The sequence below is a fragment of the Myxine glutinosa genome, chromosome 13, assembly GCF_964187855.1.
Source record: "Myxine glutinosa chromosome 13, kmMyxGlut1.1, whole genome shotgun sequence".
Lineage (NCBI taxonomy): Eukaryota > Metazoa > Chordata > Myxini > Myxiniformes > Myxinidae > Myxine > Myxine glutinosa.
The window spans coordinates 43,043,631-43,067,255 of NC_136273.1; the positions used below are offsets into that span (position 1 = coordinate 43,043,631).

At 43.1% G+C, this 23,625-nt stretch overlaps 1 protein-coding gene across 1 annotated transcript in view; it reads right to left on the reverse strand.

The window, feature by feature from the left end:
- The window catches only part of COL5A1 (collagen type V alpha 1 chain), a 505,662-nt gene that overhangs the window by 72,785 nt on the left and 409,252 nt on the right, over positions 1-23,625 (reverse strand). Inside the window, exons 56-60 of the mRNA XM_068102230.2 lie at positions 22,546-22,653; positions 22,034-22,087; positions 21,572-21,625; positions 20,138-20,245; positions 4,525-4,578 (exon numbers count right to left, since the gene is read on the reverse strand). Of these exons, the coding sequence (XP_067958331.1) occupies positions 4,525-4,578; positions 20,138-20,245; positions 21,572-21,625; positions 22,034-22,087; positions 22,546-22,653 (378 nt within the window). The remainder of the gene's footprint in view (positions 1-4,524; positions 4,579-20,137; positions 20,246-21,571; positions 21,626-22,033; positions 22,088-22,545; positions 22,654-23,625) is intronic.

Sequence of the window (23,625 nt, forward strand, 5' to 3'; positions counted from 1 at the left end):
TACATGAATTACAAAGACATGATTGGACAATGTAAACAAACATGGTATTTGGGATTTGAACCTGGGTTCTCTGCAGATTGTGAACCAGATAACTAATTAGGAACATAAACAAGCCAACCCTTTGTAAAATGTTGTAATATTTCTTTTTGCACAATGTTTCATTAATTCCGGACAAATGAACAATTTACTCTTCTACAAAACAAGCCAAAACCATGACGCTACCAATACCAATCTGGGACATGTCAAGGTGTAACAACCTGCTGTGTCATGTGTTCTACAACATGCGGTGAATAAATTATATTACTGAACCAAGCAGTAAACATTGTGATTAAATGAGATCTCAAATATATTTATCCAATCTTTAGTGGTCTACTCTAATTTTGATGTAATTTACCATATGAAATATTGTCACTTCATTTATACCATTATCGAGTGGCCTTTATGCAGCTACACGTCCAACCTCACATCCACACGACCAACCTCACATCCACATGACAATCATCACATCCACAGGACTATCTTCACATCAACACGACCATCTTCACATCGACAGGACTATCTTCACATCCACACGACCATCTTCACATCCACAGGACTATCGTCACATCCACACGACAATCTTCACATCCACAGGACTATCTTCACATCGACACGACCATCTTCACATCGACATGACCATCTTCACATCCACACGACCATCTTCACATCGACATGACCATCTTCACATCCACACGACAATCTTCACATCGACATGACCATCTTCACATCGACACGACCATCTTCACATCGACATGACCATCTTCACATCCACACGACAATCTTCACATCCACAGGACTATCTTCACATCCACACGACCATCTTCACATCGACACGACCATCTTCACATCCACAGGACTATCTTCACATCCACACGACCATCTTCACATCGACACGACCATCTTCACAGCGACATGACAATCTTCACATCGACACGACCATCTTCACATCCACAGGACTATCTTCACATCCACACGACCATCTTCACATCGACACGACTATCTTCACATCCACACGACCATCTTCACATCCACACGACCATCTTCACATCCACAGGACTATTTTCACATCCACACGACCATCTTCACATCGACAGGACTATCTTCACATCCACACGACCATCTTCACATCCACAGGACCATCTTCACATCTACATGACCATCTTGACATCCACACGACCATCTTCACATCCACACGACCATCTTCACATCCACAGGACCATCTTCACATCTACATGACCATCTTCACATCCACACGACCATCTTCACATCTACAGGACTATTTTCACATCCACACGACCATCTTCACATCGACAGGACTATCTTCACATCCACACGACCATCTTCACATCCACAGGACCATCTTCACATCTACATGACCATCTTCACATCCACACGACCAACTTCACATCCACAGGACCATCTTCACATCCACACGACCATCTTCACATCCACACGACCAACTTCACATCCACAGGACCATCTTCACATCCACACGACCATCTTCACATCCACACGACCATCTTCACATCCACACGACCATCTTCACATCCACACGACCATCTTCACATCCACACGACCATCTTCACGATGACGTTTTCACTGTAAAGTCTTGCAGGAACTGAAAGCCCAACCCCAACTTATGAGATAACTTAAAACAGTATATGTTGTTTTTATTTATTTATATGTAACTCAGTTTCACTTTATTTTCTGTCAGTACTTACTTTCTCATTTCACAGTATTCTTTGTCATATTTAATGAACACATTTTTTTGGACTTCCCAAGTTCACTTTGCCCATTTGCCTGTCGTACAACCATTCAATCAAGAATAAATATCAGCATGTCTTCACATTCATAAGGAATGAAGAACTATTCTTGCTGGTGAAGGCGAGTGTCAATCTTCCTCATACAAGGTGGAACAATGGATGAAATTAACAAAATGCTGATCGAGGAACCACCATGGGAAGCAAGAAGCTCATGTCCGAGTGTTAACCCTTCATCTATGCAAAAAAGGAAGGGTTCTTTTCTGACTCATTGTATTGTTTTTATCGTTTCTTTTGGAAACAACAAATGGTGAATTCGGAATTCGGTTTGGCTTGACTGCACTGATGAAAAAAAAATAGATTTGATTAAGTGTTTGGTAAAGGTTTGTGCTGATATTACCATTCGCATGCTTTAGCCATTTTGAAGGTATAAATGCATGAACATGGAGGAAGACATAAAATGGGATTGAGGACTGAGGAGTGGTGGCAGAAGTAGGAAGAGAGAGAGACAGCAATGTCACAAGGTATTTTTTTTTTTTTTTTTTTTTTTTTTTTTTGTATACAAGGTCGAGGCTCGTGAAAGAGCGAACATTAATCACACAGAAAGACAAACCGACACAAAAAACATATAACATAGGGAGCGGTAGACAAGATGGGGAGAGAGGGGGAAGGACACAAACACAACATTTGAGAGCAGGGACCGAGAGACATGGAGACATCGAGAGATCTGAGAGAGGGCGAGGGCTTTGGGGGGGGGGGGGGGGGCGTGGGAAGGGGGCGGTGGGAGAGGTATAAAACATATGGACACTGCCAGGACTTCCAGGAAAGAAGTTGGAATTTCAAACAAGGTGGATCTGGGGTGAATTAGCGGGGGTAGAAAAGATCAAGGTTTTGGATGGGGGAAGATAAGAGATGGTGGTGAACAGCTGTTTTAAAGACCTGGAGGGAGGAGTGGGATTGAAGGGAGTGAGGGAGTTTGTTCCAGAGGCGGGAGAAAAGAGGAATGAAAGAGTGAAGGTGAGCAGAGAGCCGAGATTTCGGCAGTTTAACCATCAGAGGGTTGCTGGCAGATCTTGTGCGACCTGTAGGAATATTTGGGGGACAGAGCACAGAGAGAGCTGGGGGTGCAAGGCCGGAGAGGAGTCGGTAGATTTATAACATCTTCATTTATATTTTATATATATATTATATATTTTTATAACATCTTCATTTTATATTTATAACATTCACGAACTGTACACATTGTAACATCAATATGCATGTAGGGTTGCAAATTAAAATGTCTGAAAATACTACTTGTACTGCTATTACGACTACGATGACATACACGTCTTCTTATTTAAGGGCTACAAGTATTCCCTCCTTCTTGTGGGATCGTGTTGTCAATCATTTTGGCCGAAGACTTTCCAGGCCTGTGGTTGGACAGATGGTGGTTTGGGAAGAAATTTGTAAATTGTTCAGGATGTTGAGCCTGGCGTTGGCTTAGCGGTTAGGGTGCCGGCTTGGGATCCTACGGATCCGGGGTTCGAATCCCGGTCGATCGCTGAATTAACGCCAGGGGGGTTTACTCAGCCCGTCATCCTTCCGAGGTCGGCAAATTGAGTACCAGCTTGCTGGGATGAATGATCACGGTGTGTACCCCGGCTTAGAATAGGTACACCGTATCCCTGCGCATCGTAAGAGCGTGACCAAGGGTTGGCGTCAGGAAGGGCATCCGGCCATAAAAACATTGCCTCAAACAGGGAACCATGATTGTCATGGGGCCCGCAAGGCTAACCCCCGCTCTAGCGGGGAAAATGGCCTTAAAACGATCATTCATTCAGGATGCTGGCGATATCTCACCTATTCCTAGTCATAGACATGGGATATTTGGGGATATCGATATATTTGGGATATTTTGGGATGGGCTATTGGGATATTTGCGTACATTGCGTGGGATATTTTACACCCACCAACTACTGTTAGCAGAAGGGACACCCGGCTTAACGCCCATCCAAAGGACGGCACACGTTGTGATGCAACACTGCATGCGAAACACCATTTCGACAGTTTAGTTAGCTGGAGAATCGAAACGAGGCTAAGCAACTCAAAGGTAAGTGTACTACCTGTGTAACAACCTGTCAGGCATTCAAGTGTCTGAATCCTGTGAAAATGTAAAAAAAAATCAATTTGCTTTCAAAGCAAAGACAGCCTGACAAGTCAATCACATTTAATTCTGCTCTGAAATATAATAAACTGCAATCTTTGTCCTGATTGCTATTATTCCCTTTTCATTTAAGTAACATAATCTGTTTAACATGAAAAAAAAATTCACTATACCATCCAAAGCTCGTGTTTATTACTGATTTTGTTTAAAAAAATCTCTTGTGCCACTGTAGCCAAGATGACTCGCTTAGTTTCATCCATAAGTTTATCTTTGGGGGACACCCTCCTTATCGCTTTCCCACTGGCCTCTGTGCAATAACTCAGCCTGCAAGCTGCACGACATCCACAGGCAAGCATCTGTCGAGGTTTGTGGTCCATCTCCAAAACGAGCTCAATTCTAATGCTTTGCTATTACATGAGGCTTCACTCTGCCTTCGACCCATCACATGACCGAAGGAGTTACAGCAAGTCTCACAAGAGCATCCAAACGGCATCTCCTGCGGTCCGAGTGTGCGGCAATTTTAACCAACCTGATTTGAGAAAACGCGTCAACAAAACGCTTTGTAATCGCATATCTTACCGGCAATCCAGGGGGGCCAACAGCTCCATGGAATCCTTGGGGTCCAAAACTGCCCTGCAAGGAGACAAATAAAAAGGTAAAATCACATTGTCACAACCATATTGGTATTGACATCAGATGCAATTTAGTGCACGTTCAATAGATCATATTTGCTCGAAGGCATCAGTTACCGATCAGTTTTTCTTATCGTATTAATGAGTTATCATTTGAGTTATTATAAACAATCATGTTTTGTTCTTGACGCAAGTGGTTAAATATTGGTTTGAGACAGAGCCATCTGAATGTTATTTCATCGAATGAGTCATAAGCTGACTTTAATGTGTTTTGAGGAGGATGATGAGGAATTACTTTCTGGTATACAGATTCCTGGAGGATGGATTTTAATTTGCCATTGCAATATGTGTGAATTCATAAAAACTAAATGAATTCCCCATATTTCAGGTTTCATAACATCCACTGGCAAATAATATTATGGAAATCGGATTTAAAATTGGATTGATGAAAATATGTGCGTTATTCCGAAAACAGACATTAAGTGGAAACGGGCTCGGAAGAATGCAATTTTTCAGCAATGTTTAAAACTAGCATAGAAATTCAACAGCAAATTCATTATGAGCTTCGGTGTTTCGCATTGTTGGATAAACTGCGATTTATAAATCTCAATATAAATGCCGATGCATAAGGACGAGAATAATGTCGCAGTCTGTGCTTTTTTTTGCATGAGATAACAATTCGTAGCATGGGATGTGGGAATTTGTTACGAAGGGTGGAAAACAAATAAAAGTACAAGTTGTAATTCTTCATCTTGCTCTCCGCACCAGCCACCTCCGCAACCTTCTCATTGGCATTTACATTCGATCCCTCCGGTTATTACAATGTCACACACCTTTCTAGTCTTTGAGTCGCAGCCAGTACCAGCACAAACCATAGCAGTCTACCGGCTTAATATATTCGGCAGATTAAAATAAGACCATTGGCCAAATGCTCAGTCTGTACTGTGTATGTTAATAGCCTCAAAGTCTTCACAAGACTAGAGAACCTGGGCCGATACCATGATCATATTCAAAATTCCCAGCGTGGTTTGAAGACATATGGCCCTTTGGAGCCACCACTGCGATCCTTTGTTTGTGACATGTAAATTCGGTGGCAGACAACCATTGTTGCTCACAGGTAACAGTTTCGGCTGTTGTGAGCTGAGCCTATTGACAGTAATCGTGTGTGTGTGTGTGCGTGTGTGTGTGTGTGTGTAGGTGTGTGTGTAGGTGTGTGTGTGTAGGTGTGTGTAGGTGTGTGTGTGTGTGTGTGTGTGTGTGTGTGTGTGTGTGTAGGTGTGTGTGTCGGTGTGTGTGTGTGTGCGTGTGTGTGTGTAGGTGTGGGCGAGGGATATTCGGGTTTTGATTTAACTTACTTTGTGTAGTCAGTGAATTAATTAGTTTATAAAATATGGCAAGCTGGGATTTTCAAACACCAGGTTATGCAGTATGATGAAAGTGCGGAGTTACACTCTTTTTCCATCTGTTTCCTTCTCCATATTTCTTGCGCATCTGTACATTTTCATTCTGGGGCATTATAAATAGAAGTGTAGGCTGTTATGTCATTAAAATAACTTTCGTGTATATTGTTTGTTAAAAGCAAATTATCACTTGATTCTGTATTAAGGTACTAGTACCCGACTGCAAAGCTGCAATGAGCCGGCGAAGCCAAAGCCTCTTGCCACTATTTTACCCATCACTATGGCATAAGTAGGTTAGGTAGTTGGTAGTAGGTAGGTGTAGTAGGTACTGTAGGGCAAAGGGGGGCATTAAGCTCCAGGGGGCATTAGGCTCCACTACATTGTAAATCTTGAAGATAAATATAATGCATTTACAATGTAGTGGAGCCTCATTCCCCCTGGAGCGTAATGCCCCCCTTTGCCCTACCTGGTAAGACTTGGTAAAAGAGAAGAGCAGACAGTCCTCCCCAATACCTACATGCACTAAATGTCACAAGAAGCTTAAGGAAGTAACTATACGATGTGCTAGCTTAGGGCCTATTTTAAGAAATTTTAACTGGGCTTGATATACGTTTTCACAGTATGTGTGTGGTCTTCTAACTTAAGTCGCTGTCAGGGTTGGTTATCTCCAGGCAATGCGGCTTCCTCCACCAGAAGAAGTTAGCTTGCAGTAAGATCAGTGCCGACAGATCAGACGAAAGCGCCGTTTCAACGGCAATGTGTGACTGTCGTTAATCAAACCGAGCTTTCTTTCTTTATGTAAACCGCTTATACCGGTAGGTGCAGGACAACATCATAAATCAGGCAAACCTACTGAGCATGGGAGCATGGGATTGAAGCCTAATTCGGCTTTTTAGGTCTACCACTAAAGAAGCGAAAAATTTCGAAAATGCCCCAGAGTCGCGACGAGTGCACTAACCGGAAGTTATGTAGTTCCGCGGGCGCCTATTGAACTTTTTCGCAATTTTTTATGCATACTTTCGCATCCGCAAGATGGCGGCCTCCATGGAGCGATTTGGTGCGTCAAAGCTTCGAAATTCTCAAAGGATCCTGCAAAATCTGGCTTTTCAACATAAGATTGTGAATCAAAAAAAGACGGGTGAAACAAACTCCAATTGAACTTTTTCGCAATTTTTTATGCATACTTCTGCATCCGCAAGATGGCGGCCTCCATGGAGCGATTTGGTGCGTCAAAGCTTCGAAATTCTCAAAGGATCCTGCAAAATCTGGCTTTTCAACATAAGATTGTGAATCAAAAAAAGACTGATGAAACAAACTCCTATTGAACTTTTTCGCAATTGTTTATGCACACTTCCGCATCCGCAAGATGGCGGCCTCCATGGTGTGATTTGGTGCGTCAAAGCATCGAAATTCTCAAAGGATCCAGCAATATCTGGCTTTTCAACATAAGATTGTGAATCAAAAAAAGACGGGTGAAACAAACTCCTATTGAACTTTTTCGCAATTGTTTATGCATACGGCACTTCCGCATCCGCAAGATGGCGGCCTCCATGGTGTGATTTGGTGCGTCAAAGCATCGAAATTCTCAAAGGATCCAGCAACATCTGGCTTTTCAACATAAGATTGTGAATCAAAAAAGACGGGTGAAACAAACTCCTATTTAACTTTTTCGCAATTGTTTATGCATACTTCCGCATCTGCAAGATGGCGGCCTCCATGGTGTGATTTGGTGCGTCAAAGCATCGAAATTCTCAAAGGATCCAGCAACATCTGGCTTTTCAACATAAGATTGTGAATCAAAAAAAGACGGGTGAAACAAACTCCTATTGAACTTTTTCGCAATTGTTTATGCATACGGCACTTCCGCATCCGCAAGATGGCGGCCTCCATGGAGTGATTTCATGCGTCAAAGCATCAAAATTCTCAAAGGATCCAGCAACATCTGGCTTTTCAACATAATAAGTACACGTTCATTCACAACACAGGCTTCGCCGGCTATTATAGAGGTCTAAAAAAAGTAGGGTGGCATTTTTTCCAAATCCAAGATGGCCACCAAAACCAAGATGGCAACCACTATAAAAGGTAGCACAATTTTAGAATTGTTTTCTTTAATAATATTATTTTGAATAATGTCTTGAATGTTGAGAATGGTGTCTGGAGCCCATGCAATTCACAATACCCATTTTTATTTTTATTTTTATTTTTCAGAGTGGCAGTAGAGGGAAAAAATAGAGTATTAACCCTCTCCAGGCCTTGATTGCAGATCTGACACAACATTTAAATTATCTCAAATTAATTAAGTTTCTTATTTGAACGAAGGGTTCAGGGAGGTGTAAACGTCAGGAAGTGGTTAGTGTGTCATTTTGTAAACACCTTCTTACCAGAGAAGTTATGAATGAGAAAGTGTCCAAAGATATAATAGATCGTGATGAGATTGGGCAGCAGATGTTTGAGAGTTTTGTCACAGAATGTTTAACAGAGGGCAACCTTTCTGTCTGGGACAACATGAAGAGAAGGAAGCTCAGAACATTCAAAAGTGCAAATGCAACAATACAAGTAAGAGAGGGAGACAAGCTGGTTAAAATCAAAGAAGAACGAGGACTTTTGTAGAGGTTCATCGTCATCTCAAGAAGCCGGCCAGATCTTGATCTCAAGGAATGTATCGGAACTTATGAATTTGGCATAGTTCCACGATCACTATTTGCATCGGACGGATCACTCTTGTTAGCGTACGACAAGGCTACAATCCTTCATCATCTTGAGCAACTAGCTGAAAATGAACAACATGTGGTACAAGATCCACCAAGTCAAGCAGCCACGACCGATGTTTCTGAAAACCAAATGATGGATTTACCATCTCAGACAACACAAGTCACAGGTGTAGGATCAGAAGATATGGCAGTAGAGGCTGGAAACGAAACCACAAGTTCAAGATGTAAAGTAATCATATCCAAAACTGCTAACATGAAAACATGCCATGACTTTGCACAATCATTTATTGACAATCTCAGCAACATGGTAGGGAATTATGATGAAGTTAGATTGGTATTTGATAGATATATCAATACATCCCTCAAATAACAAATGAGGAAAAAGCGGACAAAGGGGAAATCACCATATTACCACGTCAAGGATAACTCGTTAATCCAAAATATTTCGTTGAAGGATTTCCTCTCAAATATCAAGACCAAAGCAGAACTTAGAGTTTTTAGCTGCCAAGTGTCTTGATCACAGCAAGAGTCCTAGCAACAGATTAAAGAAGTTCATTGTGACTTCTGGAACCGGAAGCAATGGCAATACACATGTCCCAAACACCCTAATCACCCACAGTCAAGAAGAGGCAGATACATTAATCTTGCTGCACGCCCTTACATTTGACAAAGATGCAGAGGTTGTGATTGATTCTCCTGACACGGATGTCTTCTTACTGATGGTTCAAATGTATCCAATCCTACCAGTTGCTACCAGCTTTCTCACGGGGAAGGGCAAGCTGAAGAGATATATCGCAGTGCAACCTATTTGCCAAAAGTTAGGACAAAAACGTGCATCAGCAATATTAGGTTTCCACGCTTTTACAGGGTCTGATACATACGGCAGATTTGCTGGCAGAACCAAGGACTGGAGCTTCAAGGTGTTCATGTCTTGTGATGATGAGATCCTGGAAGCATTGGCGTCACTAGGGAAAGACGATCCATCTCCAGAAATATGCTCCCACTTGGAACGACTTGTCTGCAAGCTATACAGGAACAACGTGTACACCAAAGTAAATGAGCTTCGTTGGTTTTTATACTCAAACCATGCGGCTGAGGGAGAAGGTCTTCTTCCAACTACTGGCTCGTTAACATCACATATTGCGCGAGCTCATTACATAGCAATGATTTGGAGAAAAGCTGACGAAAGTCACCCATGTCTCCCGTCTCCAACTGAGTGCGGTTGGAACTTCGATGAAGCTACATGCCGTTTTACTCCAGTTCGATGTTTTAATCCACCAGCACCTGATGCAATAATGAACTTGGTGAAGTGTGGGTGCAAATCTGGCTGCAAGGGGAAATGCAGTTGTCAGAATAATAACATTCCATGCACAGAGTTATGTGTCTGCTTCGGTTATAGTTGCAGCAACAAAGCCAGAGATGAACAATTAGCAAGAGATGATGATGGAGGTTCAAGATAGTGTTAGCATATGAGACAGTAATGAACAGTGATGTATATATATATATATATATATTGTTGCAGTTTTGGGAATAAAGGTACCCCCCCCCCACCCCCCCCCCCCTCTTAGTTAGTTGCACCACAACATGTAGCCTCACTTAGTTCAGTTATTTCTTATTAAATGTAAGCATAGTCTCCTTTCCTGTATTAGTATGCGTTGGAGCAGGCAGTAAGTGTCGGCTTCATTGTTCCTTGGGCTGGAATGCCAGGTGCTCGTTGGGCTGGAATGCCATGTGCTACGCCCAGAACGAGTCTGGGAGGCCCGAGGGAGGAGCTACAGGGGAGTGGCCGGTAAGTGGCAAGCAGCCAATGGAAGCTCAGGGGAGTGGCTAACAACGACAGCCAAGGGAGGGGCTTGGAACATTCTAATGGAACTCTGGGGAGGGGCTATAAAACCCTGCCCCGGGCCCCCCGAATGAGAGTCGAGAGGTGAGAGGCAGTCTTTGGGTGGTTCTCTCTAGGTGAGAGGTGTTGGAACTCTCTCTGTGGTCGAGGCTCTGTGTGCACGAACTCTCCCTGCCCTGCGCCCTGCTGCCGTTAATAACGCTTGCGAGAACGATCTCTCCGGGGCTACAGACGCCAACGATCTCCTTGCCTGAGCTCCCTGCACGTGCCGCGAACATCCCAGGGACACGCCGAACGAGCTGACCGGGGCGAATGGCGCCAACGACCGTGCTTGGAGCGCGTCGTCCTTCTTCATCCTTTTCCCCACGTGAGTGAGTGGGCCCTTGTCTGGGGATTAAGAAAGGACGATATGTTTCTGCTCTGTGTCTCTTTGCCCTGATCATTTGTACATTATAATAAACCTGTGTTCTTTCGCATCCATTTGGCCGTTCACGTCATTTCTCACCATTGGCTTCGCACTGTACGAATAAAACCGCTCAATCGGGTTCAATAAGAATTAACGGCACGAGTCACACGACACGCAAACCGCTCGGGCGTATCAGACTAGCGTGACGCATGCGAGGTCCAGTCCCCGTTCTCGTGGGGGCGTGTGTATAGAAGGTACTTGGGGATTCGACCGGATACCGACTACGGGGGTGGCGGCTGGAATTGCTCCGCAATCCGCCCCACGAGTGTAAAGTGGGTCGCGGCCTTGTGGACTCGAAGGCCCGAGGGGGAAAAGGGTTTAACCCCCCTCTGTATGTCGACAGGCCTGAGATCCGCAACAATATATATATAATATATACATGTCCCTGGTGTTGGTGTTGGGCTAGCGGCTAGGGTGCCGGCTTAGGATCCAAGGATCCTGGGTTCGAATCCCGGTCGATCGCTGAATTAACGCCAGGGGGGTTGACTCAGCCTGTCATCCTTCCGAGGTCGGCTAATTGAGTACCAGTTCACTGGTAATTCCCTGTTTGTCGTTAAAGGCGGCAAAAAGGGTTGGCGTCAGGAAGGGCATCCGGCCGTAAAACATTGCTTCAAATAGGGGACCGAAAAACAACAACAACCACTGTTCCCGAAAAAGGCCAACCCCCGCTTTGCGGGGAAAAATGGCCTCTAAAGGTGGTTATATACATGTACACAAAAGATACGGTTAGTCTCTGTTTATAAGGTCTAGATGTGCCACCCTAATATTCTTTCCTCATTAATATAACTGTGGTAGGTCATCCCATTGGTGGTGGCTGGTGAGGGTGAGATGGAACCTTCAGTGCAGAAAATCTTATGAATGGCCTCATCTTACAGTAAGCCTATACTGGTAAGAATGGGATATATTCAACACAGACCTTATAAACAGGGATGTGCACTCTATTCTGTTTTGCTACAATGCTTGTTCTTTTGAAATGTTTATTGTGAATAAATCATGCAAATTGTTCGCATTTTCCTCTCCAAATGTACGATTATGCATGTACATGTATTTGCTTTGACATACCATCGATATGCTACCTATATACTTCACGGCGGCCATTTTGAAATCGAAAATGGCCGTCATATAGTATTTCTTATCCATAATATAATTTGTTTAGGTATCTGTCATCATATATGGTATCGACATAATAACTGAATTCACACCAGCAACTACAACTAATGTTTAATGCCAATTATTCCATAATGTGTCTATTTTCATTGCAGGCGGCCATATTGGATTTGGGACCTTTATCATGTTCGAAAAAAATGCCACCTTATTTTAAAAAAATCTTTACAACCTAAATATTAGTCAGGTTCACTATGTTTTTTCGTTCAAAATCATGGTAGAAGGCAAACCTATACATTTTTGGAAACGTTATTACATGAAACATCTGAAAATCAATGTTTACATTTGCCAATTCCGACCAATTCGATTCGACCAGTTCGACCAATTCAACCAATCGACCAATTCCATTCGACCAATTCGACCATTCGACCAATCGCTTCGATCGACCATTCGACCATTCGACCATTCGACCAATTCGATCGATTCGATTCGATTCATCGAATTCGATTCGATCAACCATTCGACCAATTCGATTTGCCAGTACAAAATGATAACATGTATTTGATTATGCAACTTATCGCGAATATAAAGACAGTATTTTGCAATTCAAAACCTTTGATTCGTGTCTTACCATTCCCCATAGCACTAATTTGATACTTTCATTGGATTCCTTGTCCCTGAAAATATAGGTTTAGTATATTTTTTAAAGTTTTTAGGGTAATTAGAGGCAGAAATAGAACAAAATATGTATTTTACAGTGGCCATTTTGAAAATCCAAAATGGCCGCCATACAGGTATCTCTCCAAATGTAAACATTGATTTTTAGTTTCCTTATGCTATAACCTTTCCAAAAATGTATAGGTTTGCTAATCTACCATGATTTTGAACGAAATATAATTTATTGACATAGTGAACCTGACTATATACAAAATCAGTGTAAAAGTTTGCTTTTAACAAACATTTGACACGAAATTACATAACAGCCTACATTATAGGTTTATGTGCGTAGCAATTCACTTTACATAAATTTTATTCATAATAATAATCTACTTTAATAAATATAGCTTGTGTGGCTGTAGCAATGTCAGCAATATTCGCTTGTTGATTGGTCGTGGCACTGACCAATTGGGTGTGCCAGTTTCTCTCAGCATCAGTATTCATGTCTCTTGTTATCGCATCTATCTTTGTCAGGAAACAAAGATCCATGTAGGTGGTACAGCAAATCACCTGCTTTCCTCACTACATGCAGTATTGGTGATTACTGTACGGCGCCTTTACCCCACGCATTTCTCACACCGTGACTCATCCTGGTGATTATTATATTGATTGCGGTGCTATCCTTGACAATTTTACATTTCTTTGACTCCACAGACACTAAGCGGCCATCCGTAAACGGCTCTCTCTCTCATGCACAGATTTATCCCATCTCGTCTTCAGTTGTCACACCCTTCCTCCCGTCCATGGTACACTGAAGCTTGTGGTGAGCCAGTTGCCATGAAACAACTTGCCTTCTCCTCAGGGAAGGCAAATCCAACGGAAGGCAATCTCATTTCCTTTCACAAACTCGGAACAAGTGTGTGTGTACCCTCAGGAGAGCCTGTAAACAATATCTCTCCAATCTCAAGACTGAACTCTCAAACTTGTCTCCCTCATCCAAATCCTGGTGGTGTCTGGTCAAATCTGTTTCTGGTGTTTGTTCCCCCTACAACCTCTCCCTTACCTCAAACAGCTGACACCGCACATGACAAAGCCGAATGCCTCAACTCAGTGTTTGCCTCAAAATATTGTGTCCCAAACCCATCTCTCTCTGTTCCCACCTTACCCAGTCGAACCCAGCTGCCCCTGGACTCTGTGTCCTTCTCTCCTGACAAGGTGGAGACGTTTCTGTCAAACCTCGACTCTGATTCTGCAACTGGACCAGACGGCATCAGCCCACGGGTCCTAAAATCCTGCTCTGCCGCTCTATCTCACCCTCTCTCTGTTCTCTTCACCCTCTCTTTTGCTCAAGGTCATCTGCCATCTGCTTGGAAATCAGCCAACATTACCGCTTTACACAAGAAAGGTGCAAAAACAGATCCTTGCAACTACAGACCAATCAGCCTGCTCCCAATCATCAGCAAGCTCATGGAATCAATCATCGTATCTGACATCAAATCCTTCCTCTTCTTCAATGGCTTGATCTCGGATCATCAATTTGGGTTCAACACCAGGTCATTCTACTCTGGACATGCTGCTTCTGCTGTCTCAACAATGGATGGAGGTCCTCAATCCTAAACAGGAAATCAGAGCTGTCTCCCTTAACATATCATGTGCCTTTGATACGGTCTGGCACCCCGCTCTGCTCACCAAACTCTCCTCCTTTGGTATCCATGGAAATCTCCATGCACAGCTTGCGGACTTACTCTCTGGTCGTAGTCAATGTGTGGCCCTGAATGGATTTCTCTCATCTCCCCTTCCTGTTCAGGCTGGATTTCCCCAAGGCAGTGTTCTCGGCCCTGTGCTTTTTCTGGTCTTCATCAATGATCTCTTCGACTTTCTGGAAAATCCTCTCTATCTTTTTGCTGATGACTCCACTCTCTGCCGCTTCATTCCTCATCCCTCAGATCGGCAGTCTGCAGCTTCTTCACTCTCTGCAGACCTGGGCAAAATCACAGACTGGTCAAACAAGTGGAAGATGTCTTTCAATCCTGACAAATCTCACACTCTTACTATGTCTCTCCGAAAATACCGACTGTACAACCCTCCCATCTACTTTCTCAACAATCCTCTCCAAGAAGTTCTGTCACTCAAGCCTTTGGGTCTCACTATCTCCCATGATCTTTCCTGGGAAAACCACATTTCCAAGCTGGCCTCCAAAGCCAGTCGCTGGCTGGGCATCCTCCGTCGTGCGAAGTCCTTCCTTGGCACACCTGAGCTCCTTACCACTTACAAGGCTTTCATCCACAGTTCAATGGAATACTGCTCTCCCTTCTGGGCTGGTGCTCCTGCATCACAACTAGCTTGGCTTCATGCTGTTGAAACCACCCCCTTCCCATGCCTCCTCCCCCCAAGCCCTCTCCCTCCCACAGATCTCCCAATGTCCCTGTTCTCTACTGCTGTATTTGTGTGCTTCCCTCTCTCCTCCCATCTTGTCTCCTGCTCCCTTTATTATATGTTTTATGTGTGCGTTTGCTTTTTGTGATTAATGTTAGCTCTTACACAAGCTTTGAACTTGAATCCAAAAAAAAAAAAAAAAAAGACAAGAGGTTTTGCACAACAAACCTACTCTATACTGTCTTAAAGTTAACACTCACTGCTATCTTAGTGCAAATTTTACGATAGGACTTACTCTGACATTCGCCCTGCTGCAAGAGTAATCCAAGCTACGCAGTCACATGGTGCATGCTATTCTTACCACAATCTGTCTGTGGATCGCCTTCCCTCCTTCCACATAACAATATTAACATACAGATTTAAATTTATATAATTTCATTTGTAGGTTTGCTGTACAAGATAATAGTAAAATTTGCCTTATATGTGTTATCTTTTGTCAGGATCTTCAATTTATATTTCAATGAAAAACTAGTCTTAACTAGTGTCATTTGGCATTAAAGGACAGGTAAAACAATGCAAGAAATCACCAAGACGTTGATTGCGGTATGCTAACCACTGTGAAAAGCAAGCAGAAGCTGACATTTCAGGCGTTAATGCTCTGTCGAAGTAAAATAGGGAATACATAAAGAAGCAGCATAGACATGCCTCAAATCGGTCCAAACCGGCGAAAGAAAACTATTTATATTCCAATGCTAAAGGCGACAGTCATTGTTGAAATAGCAGCCTGGAAAAAAAAAACCACACACACACACACAAACACAAACACACACACACACACACACACACCTTGAATTTAAGACTTAAATGGAAGATCACATGTTAAGTTTTGTAAGCATTAGCCTCCGTTTCTGTCTGCATTTTATGTCATACGAGCAGAGTACCTTCCCTATGGGCGATCTTGTTTGCGCAGAGATCTGGAGAAATGGTAAATACTTTTATGACTTATTAATCAATCAAATTGAAGGATTGAAGATATTGTTGTGGATCTCAAAACGTCGGCCTTCCCCTTACCAAGGGGGGATTAATCCCCTTGTCTTTTATCTAGCCGACGCGATGCGGGGCTATAACGTTCCTTCCGGACGACGTTAGGTAGGGTCGTAAGCCGAATTCTTATTACCTAATTACTAACGCCGGCCATGAAGCAAGGAAATAACCCCGCCCAAACCACGGTTTTAGTGGACACGCCGAGCGATAGCGAGCCGCCATTCAGGCCGTTAACAGGTACTAACCCGATTGGAGCGGTTGTGATCGTGCCACGCTTACCCAATTGAGAAATCACTAAAACGGTCGAATTAAGAGGAAACAGGAATAACAAGGAATTTATTACACTTTGTACAATGAAGAGGAAGAAGCAATGTACAGTGAAGAAGAAGAAGCAGATACACAGGGCAGCCTTATACAGCCTTAACTTATCCCTGAACACGGGCCCGTTCGCACTCAGACTCACTCACACGGGGGTTGTAGATGGTCGGGTTGATGGTCCAAAGGATCACGTCCACAGCTCGCTCCGGTCCCCGACTCGTACCACGAAGACGATGGTAGACGGCAGGCAAGCTCTCCGCGTGTCGTTGGTGCGGATCGGACAATTATCGGGGGGATCGGTAAGCTGGGCAATTACGCTGGCGTGGCCGCGTACGTAATAGATATACCGGCGCTTTATACGCGTTCCCAGTATAGTTCAATACAATGCGCCGCTTTCACAAGTCCTCTGCAATGCGCCGCTCCAGCAATACTTTCACAACGACAAGTCCTTTAACACAGGGCGCTCTCCCAACAAGTCCTCGCAGTTCTCTCAATGCTCATCAGTCTCCTGGTACCAGACCTTTGACGCAGTCCAACAAGAGTTCTTCTACAATTCGCAACGCCAGCCAGTCCTTCCAACGAAGCGCCTCTCCCAATAGTCCTTCACTGTCCTTATCACACGAGTCCTGTGGAAGGGCTTTGCGTGCGCGATTATATAGCGCCACCCAGCGAACCCTCTCGAATCTGCCCGACGCGCTCTCACCACGCCCCTTAGGCCATGCCCATGAGCCCTGGTTGGTTGGTGGGGTCTTACCGGCTCCGCCCTTGACGTCTGCTTGACGTGGCCACACCCCCACCCTTGCACTCCGCCCCTTTTCCAGGCCTTACCTCGTGGCATCTGGGCTGGTTTGAGCGAAAACCCAAGAGCAGCGAACGCTGCTGGCAAGCAAGGTGCATTAGCCGAATCGGGGCGCGGGATGGATGCTGCCCAACGAGGTCGATTTGGAGGGTGGAAGCAAAATGAACGGGGCCTACTCTTATATATTTCTTTACACAACGCAGGTATCACTATTGGAAATGTCCTTATCTCACATATACTAAGAAATAACTAACGTTCTAAGGTGACCTATGTGTTGCATGTGGACTAACTATGGGGGCAAAACCTTTAACCTTTATTAATCAAATATATACATTTCTCAGAACCGTAACAATATGTTTGTGGTTCACTATTTTATTAAATTAAAGGATTTTCATAAGCGATGATTTTTTGTTTAATCACTCCATTTGTACAGATTGTAAAGCTTTTTAGAAATAAACTAGTAAAAAGCCCGTCAAATATGATGGGATGGAACAGTTTATTTAACAGTGCAGCCTCGTGAGGATTGCAAAGTGTAAAGCCTCAGCCTAATCTCAGATGTGATTATATATCCTTTTTATTTATTCGACATCCTACGGACGTAAATGAACAGTCGTTTTACTCCGCGCATTGCACATCATGTGCAGTGAATTTCACCTCCCTCTGCATTGCATTTATTGTTGTTTTAAAAAACGCTTCTGTACACTGCCCTTGAGGCTTGGTTTGCAAGCCACCGTCTACAATTCCAATAGAAGAGACATAATTACTCTTTTATGGAAAATGTTTTTCGAGTTTGTTTTATCCTCAAAAATAGAGCTGAGTGAACACACATTCGTGTTAAAAGATTGGCCTTTAAAAACCTACCCTTATGAAGGGGGACAGACATCTGTACAAACACACAAACAACATTGTGTTTTATGTGGTAGATGAGTAGAAGTTAAGTAAAGTAATTAATTAATATGGGTTCACAGACTTTGCTCAGCTCTTTCAATCACGTCCACGGTAAAGTTATGCTTAAATTAAATAATTTTATTCGCAATTGCAATGGGTTCATTGCTGGGCAATCCTTGTGATGGAATCACAGTGAGCGAGTCATTTGGACCACTGCGACTGCGGTCGATAATTCCTTTGAGATAGTCAATTGTACCTCTGGAACTGTTTCAAGACCGGCTCATGACAATTGCTCCACAAAATGAATGCATTCATCAACATGAGTGCACTACAAATATGCCAATCATGATTAATTTCATAACCATACTGAATATCCAGCTCTTCAGAACAAATAATCTCCCATTGCAGGGCATGAATGGATAAAAAGAATGGGGAGGAAAAAAAAAAAATCAGAGTGTGTTGTATTTTGTCCAAAAGCAATTACAAAATAAACCCCACCAAATGTCTCTTATCATTCATTAATTGTTAGAATTCCAATATGAAGAAAAACAGGTACAGGAAAAGTTATTTGGTCGTTCAATCTTTCATGAGTCAGTCCTGTTGGAGTTCCTGTCTGAACGTGGCAGGTTTGAATTCCATACACAATGCTGAATTGCCCACTATCTCGTCATGTTCTTATTATTCATGTTAAGTACAATCACATTGTGGGTCTCGTTTGTTCAATATCTACAATATCTACTTACGACGTATTTGAGTCACTCCAAAACCCTCTCCACCACGTTGTAGATGATTCCCCATTATGCCAACCAATGCCTCACCCCAATAACAGACGGGTAGCAGCTGCCTCCCCCTCAAAATATAGGGAAAAATTTAGTCTCACATTTTCACCTGGTATCTTTGGAAAATTAGATGTTTCAACCCCCATGTCTATGTCTGCTACATGATCTTGGAAGAAGTTCTGTCCATAAGATATCTGGGCCTGATCCTCAGACAGGTTCTCTCCTGGACAGACAAAATTATCAATCTGGACAACAAAATAACTGTCCTGTTGGTATTCTTTGCCAGACTAAGTGCTATCTTGGTCAGTGCAACTTTCTCAAGACTTACCAATACTTTTCTGCAGTTTGGAGTGCTGCTCTGGTTCCTTTACGCTGAACAAAGGGCTTGCTGCTTGCTCATCACTGACAGGTTCATGGCCTCTCAGCTTTACATCTCATCTTCCCTGGTCTTTTGTTCCCTACTCTGCCTTCTACTCTCACCAAGCCACTCCATGATGAATGCATTCTTACAGTAAATCCGATCCTGGTTCCCCTTTCAAAATCAAGCTCACTTGCTACTGAATAGCTCCACTCCTTTAGTCCACTATCCTCACACCTATGGAACCACTTCATAGGGAAATCCAATTATCATTATCTCCCCTCCCCCCCACCCAGAACTTCAGGGCGGCAGTACAACAACATCTCGTCATGTTACAGCTCTACCCATGATCTTTTCTACCCACCCATGTTAAAGTCACCTACACAACCATACTTCCTATTTGTTAATCCAACTACATGTTCAGCGCCAATGTGCTCTTAATCTTCCCACTGCCAGTTTGATTATATATATATATATATATATATATATATATATATATATATATATATATATATATATATATATATATATATATATCTTATGTCATTCTACTTTTCCGTGACATTGACCTCATGTCAAAAAGAAAAACTCCTTGTTTTTAATGTTAAGGTGTCTTGATATATCCTAAAAGTAAATACATTCATAACTTCGATTATTAGTGTATTGCATTTTTTTTTTTTAAACGTAAAAAGGTCTTCAACAAGACTCAGAAATGTCAGAAAATATTTAGTATTCTCAAAGGTCCTGGTATATTTGCATACCCTAGGCATACCCTAGGTATTATGTCAAATGTCAAAGATATCAAAAAGGCACTCACAGTGTCCCCTTTGTTTCCCATCTTTCCCGAAGGTCCACGCATGCCACGGTCGCCCTTCTCGCCCTGATCTCCAGGAGCGCCAATGAGACCGATCAAGCCTGGATGACCCTAGTGAAGAAATGAGGCATTATTTCCTTGTTCTTAAGGCACTAGCCTTTCCAGTGAATAAGCAAGCCAGATAATAACATATGTACATTTCAATAACAATTCCGTCACACAATATAAAAAACTACCTTGATGAAGATCCTTTGCTCTCGGTACCTGAGGCATACTGTACATTGAAGGAAATTTGCTTTTATCTCAAAATCACATGGATTCTCAATGTCCTTCATATTGTGATTCTTCAGCATTAATATATTTTTTGTTATTATAAGACAAGTCTGATTATTGTACGAGTGAATTATAAGGATTTATAAATTGTATACACGAGTTGTTAAGTGTATGAAAGACAGCACGTGGACTTGAACGTCTGTAAAGAGGAACTTGCTCCAAAAGGAACTCAAAAGGGCAAGTTTAATGAATGTGCGTCTGTGATCGCATTGCATTCCCAGCCAGTGGTACAACGATCAACCGGCATGGTACAATTTCATCAACACATGCACAAGGGGCTGGGGCGCAACACAAGCAAGGCCCGGCTCGTGCCTCGGGCCACGTAGAGATTTACCGCCACTCGTCAGGACCTTTTGCAGGTGTGCTTGCTTTCATTTTGTTTAAACACCACACGAGGTGTAAATTTCCATAATGGCTTTTCAATCAGCCCATCCCTGGTGTTGGCTTAGCGGTTAGGGTGCCGGCTTGGGATCCTAGGATCCTGGGTTCGAATCCCGGTCGATCGCTGAATTAACACCAGGGGGGTTGACTCAGCCTGTCATCCTTCCGAGGTCGGCAAATTGAGTACCAGTACACTGGTAATTCCCTGTTTATCGTAAAAAGGTGACAAACAGGGTTGGCGGCAGGAAGGGCATCCGGCCGTAAAACATTGCTTCAAAAAGGGGACCAAAAAACAACAACAACCACGGTCCCCGAAAAGGCCAACCCCCGCTTTGCGGGGAAAAATGGCCTCTAAACGGTGGTTTTTTACACTGTATCCCTGCGCATCGTAAGAGGCGACCAAGGGTTGGCGTCAGGAAGGGCATCCGGCCATAAAAACATTGCCTCAAACAGGGAACCATGATTGTCATGGGGCCCGCAAGGCTAAACCTCGCTCTAGCGGGGAAAATGGCCTTAAAAAAAAAACGATCATTCATTCATCCCCGACAACCTGAGGTTCTGAGCACAAGCAAATCCCTTTCTGCATTCCTTCATAGATCTGCGAGATGTGTTTTCAGTCACAGGAAACATGAAAGCCCCTGATGATGTGAAATAGGCCAGAGGTTTGGAGCAGTGATTCTTTATACGATTATAATTATTACATCTTATTGTTTTTCATTTTACCTTTTCACCTTTGGTTCCCGGTTCACCCTTCAGACCAGGCAGGCCTGGTGGCCCCTAGTTATGGAGGAAAGGGACAGAGGGTTCAACTCAGGAGAATAATTAATTACAATGACAAAAGTTGCATAATTATACTAGACATGGAAAAGGATACCACAACTTTATCCCGTAATCGAACAAAAGGCAAGAAATTATTTTTTTAAATGAATGAACAGGATAATTGTACTTTAAGAATGAATTTCAGTGATGAAAAGATTTGCTGCTGGTGAAGCAGCAAATCAAAAGAGAGAAACCATCGTTTATTGAGATGTTTGTGTAAAGAGGAAATGCAAATGGAGACGTATGTTTTAAAGATGATTATGGTGAAATATAACAGGTGAATGAATACAAATAGCCTTTAAGGTAATGTCACGTGGCATGAAAATCATTCGATGAGGTGAGTAAAGACAGATAAGTGCATCTTACGACAGGGCCGGGTGGGCCTGTTTGCCCAGGGGGTCCAGGTAAACCGATGCCTCCCTGTTGGGGAGAGAGTGAAACATGATGAGCCTTCTCTAGCTGTCTATTCAACCTCAATTTATTTTCTCACCTTGTGCTTTGTGCCTCAATTCATTACAAAGAACATAATCTACGGTGAAATGAGGCCTGTGTAAAGGGTCTCTCCTGGAGGCCTACTTCATCATCTGCAGGATATCCCTTATTCTAGCATTGCAACGAACGAGTAATTTTTGCTTGAACGGTTTTAGTGAGATTTGGCAAAGACTGATTCTCACAACGGCCCTCCAGATGTCCCCAAGCACTTCATGTTGCGGCATCATCGTTCATTTGTTTTCATTCCAGGTTAATTTGCTTTAGCTTTGGTTCGTTTACAGTCCGGTTAGCGCTTTACGACCCTTGGTTCGTCTTGTCGAGTCATTTTTCTTTGGCACTTTGCATTGTATCTCCAGATTGTACTAAATCTGGATTCAAACACTCACCGATGGTCCTGGAATTCCTCGCAGACCATCCGGTCCAAGCTGACCTGGAGGCCCGACAGCTCCAGTGAGACCTGCCTTACCCATTGGCCCAACCATCCCAGCATCTCCCTGAAAACGTAAAGCACATAACCACACACATTAACAAGCACAATGACTTACCATAATGTGCTGAAGTAAATACGTGTTTAGATGAATATTCAGTGTGAACAAGATCGGGAAATGGATGTCCGAGAAATGGTTAAGGACGTGTTCAACATCGGGATTTTACAACTAAAATGGCCGCCAGTCGGCCATCTTTGATCGCATTGCGAAACAAAATGATGTGTATATGTATACCATCATGTGTCGTCTTTGTGCCAAGTATGAACAAAATTACTCCATACATCTCTGAGATATGGTTGCAGATGCACGGACGGACGGACGGACAAGACCCAATCCATCAGCCGCCATTTTGGACTAACTCCAACGGGGGCTAATAACGCATATCGCCGACACTCATGAATGCACGAAAAGAAAAACAACCACATATAACACTTTTAATTAAAATTTCCAAATGACAAGTCACTGATGCTCAGCTCCATAATGCGACAGTCCGAGACACAAACTACAGTCAGACTCGTCACATTTGGTAAATTATGACTCAAAAATCGAATCGAGAATCTGGAGGCTGACAAATCGACAGGACCTGTGACTCAAACGTTCAGATTCGATTACTTAAGTCTCTCCACGAGAGACTTAACTCTTACACGAGCCTTGATCTTGCATACAAAACAAAAAAAAAAGGCAGTGGGCAGCGACTCAATGTTGCCATCTTTTTTGCCTCAATCGATGTTTTATTTCATAAGTTGTAAAAGCAGTAAAGGAGAACAACAGCACAACAAGGAGGATGGGCTAGAGAGGGGGAGAAACAAATAACGTGAACAGGTGTACGTAACAAGGGAAAGCGTCACATACAATACCAATATGACGTCATACATTTTAAAATGTGACTCGAGACCAGACTCCAGGTGTACCGATACCTCCTCAAGTTTTCAACGTCGGTAGCTAAACTTGTGCTTCAGCACAATACGACATAATTAA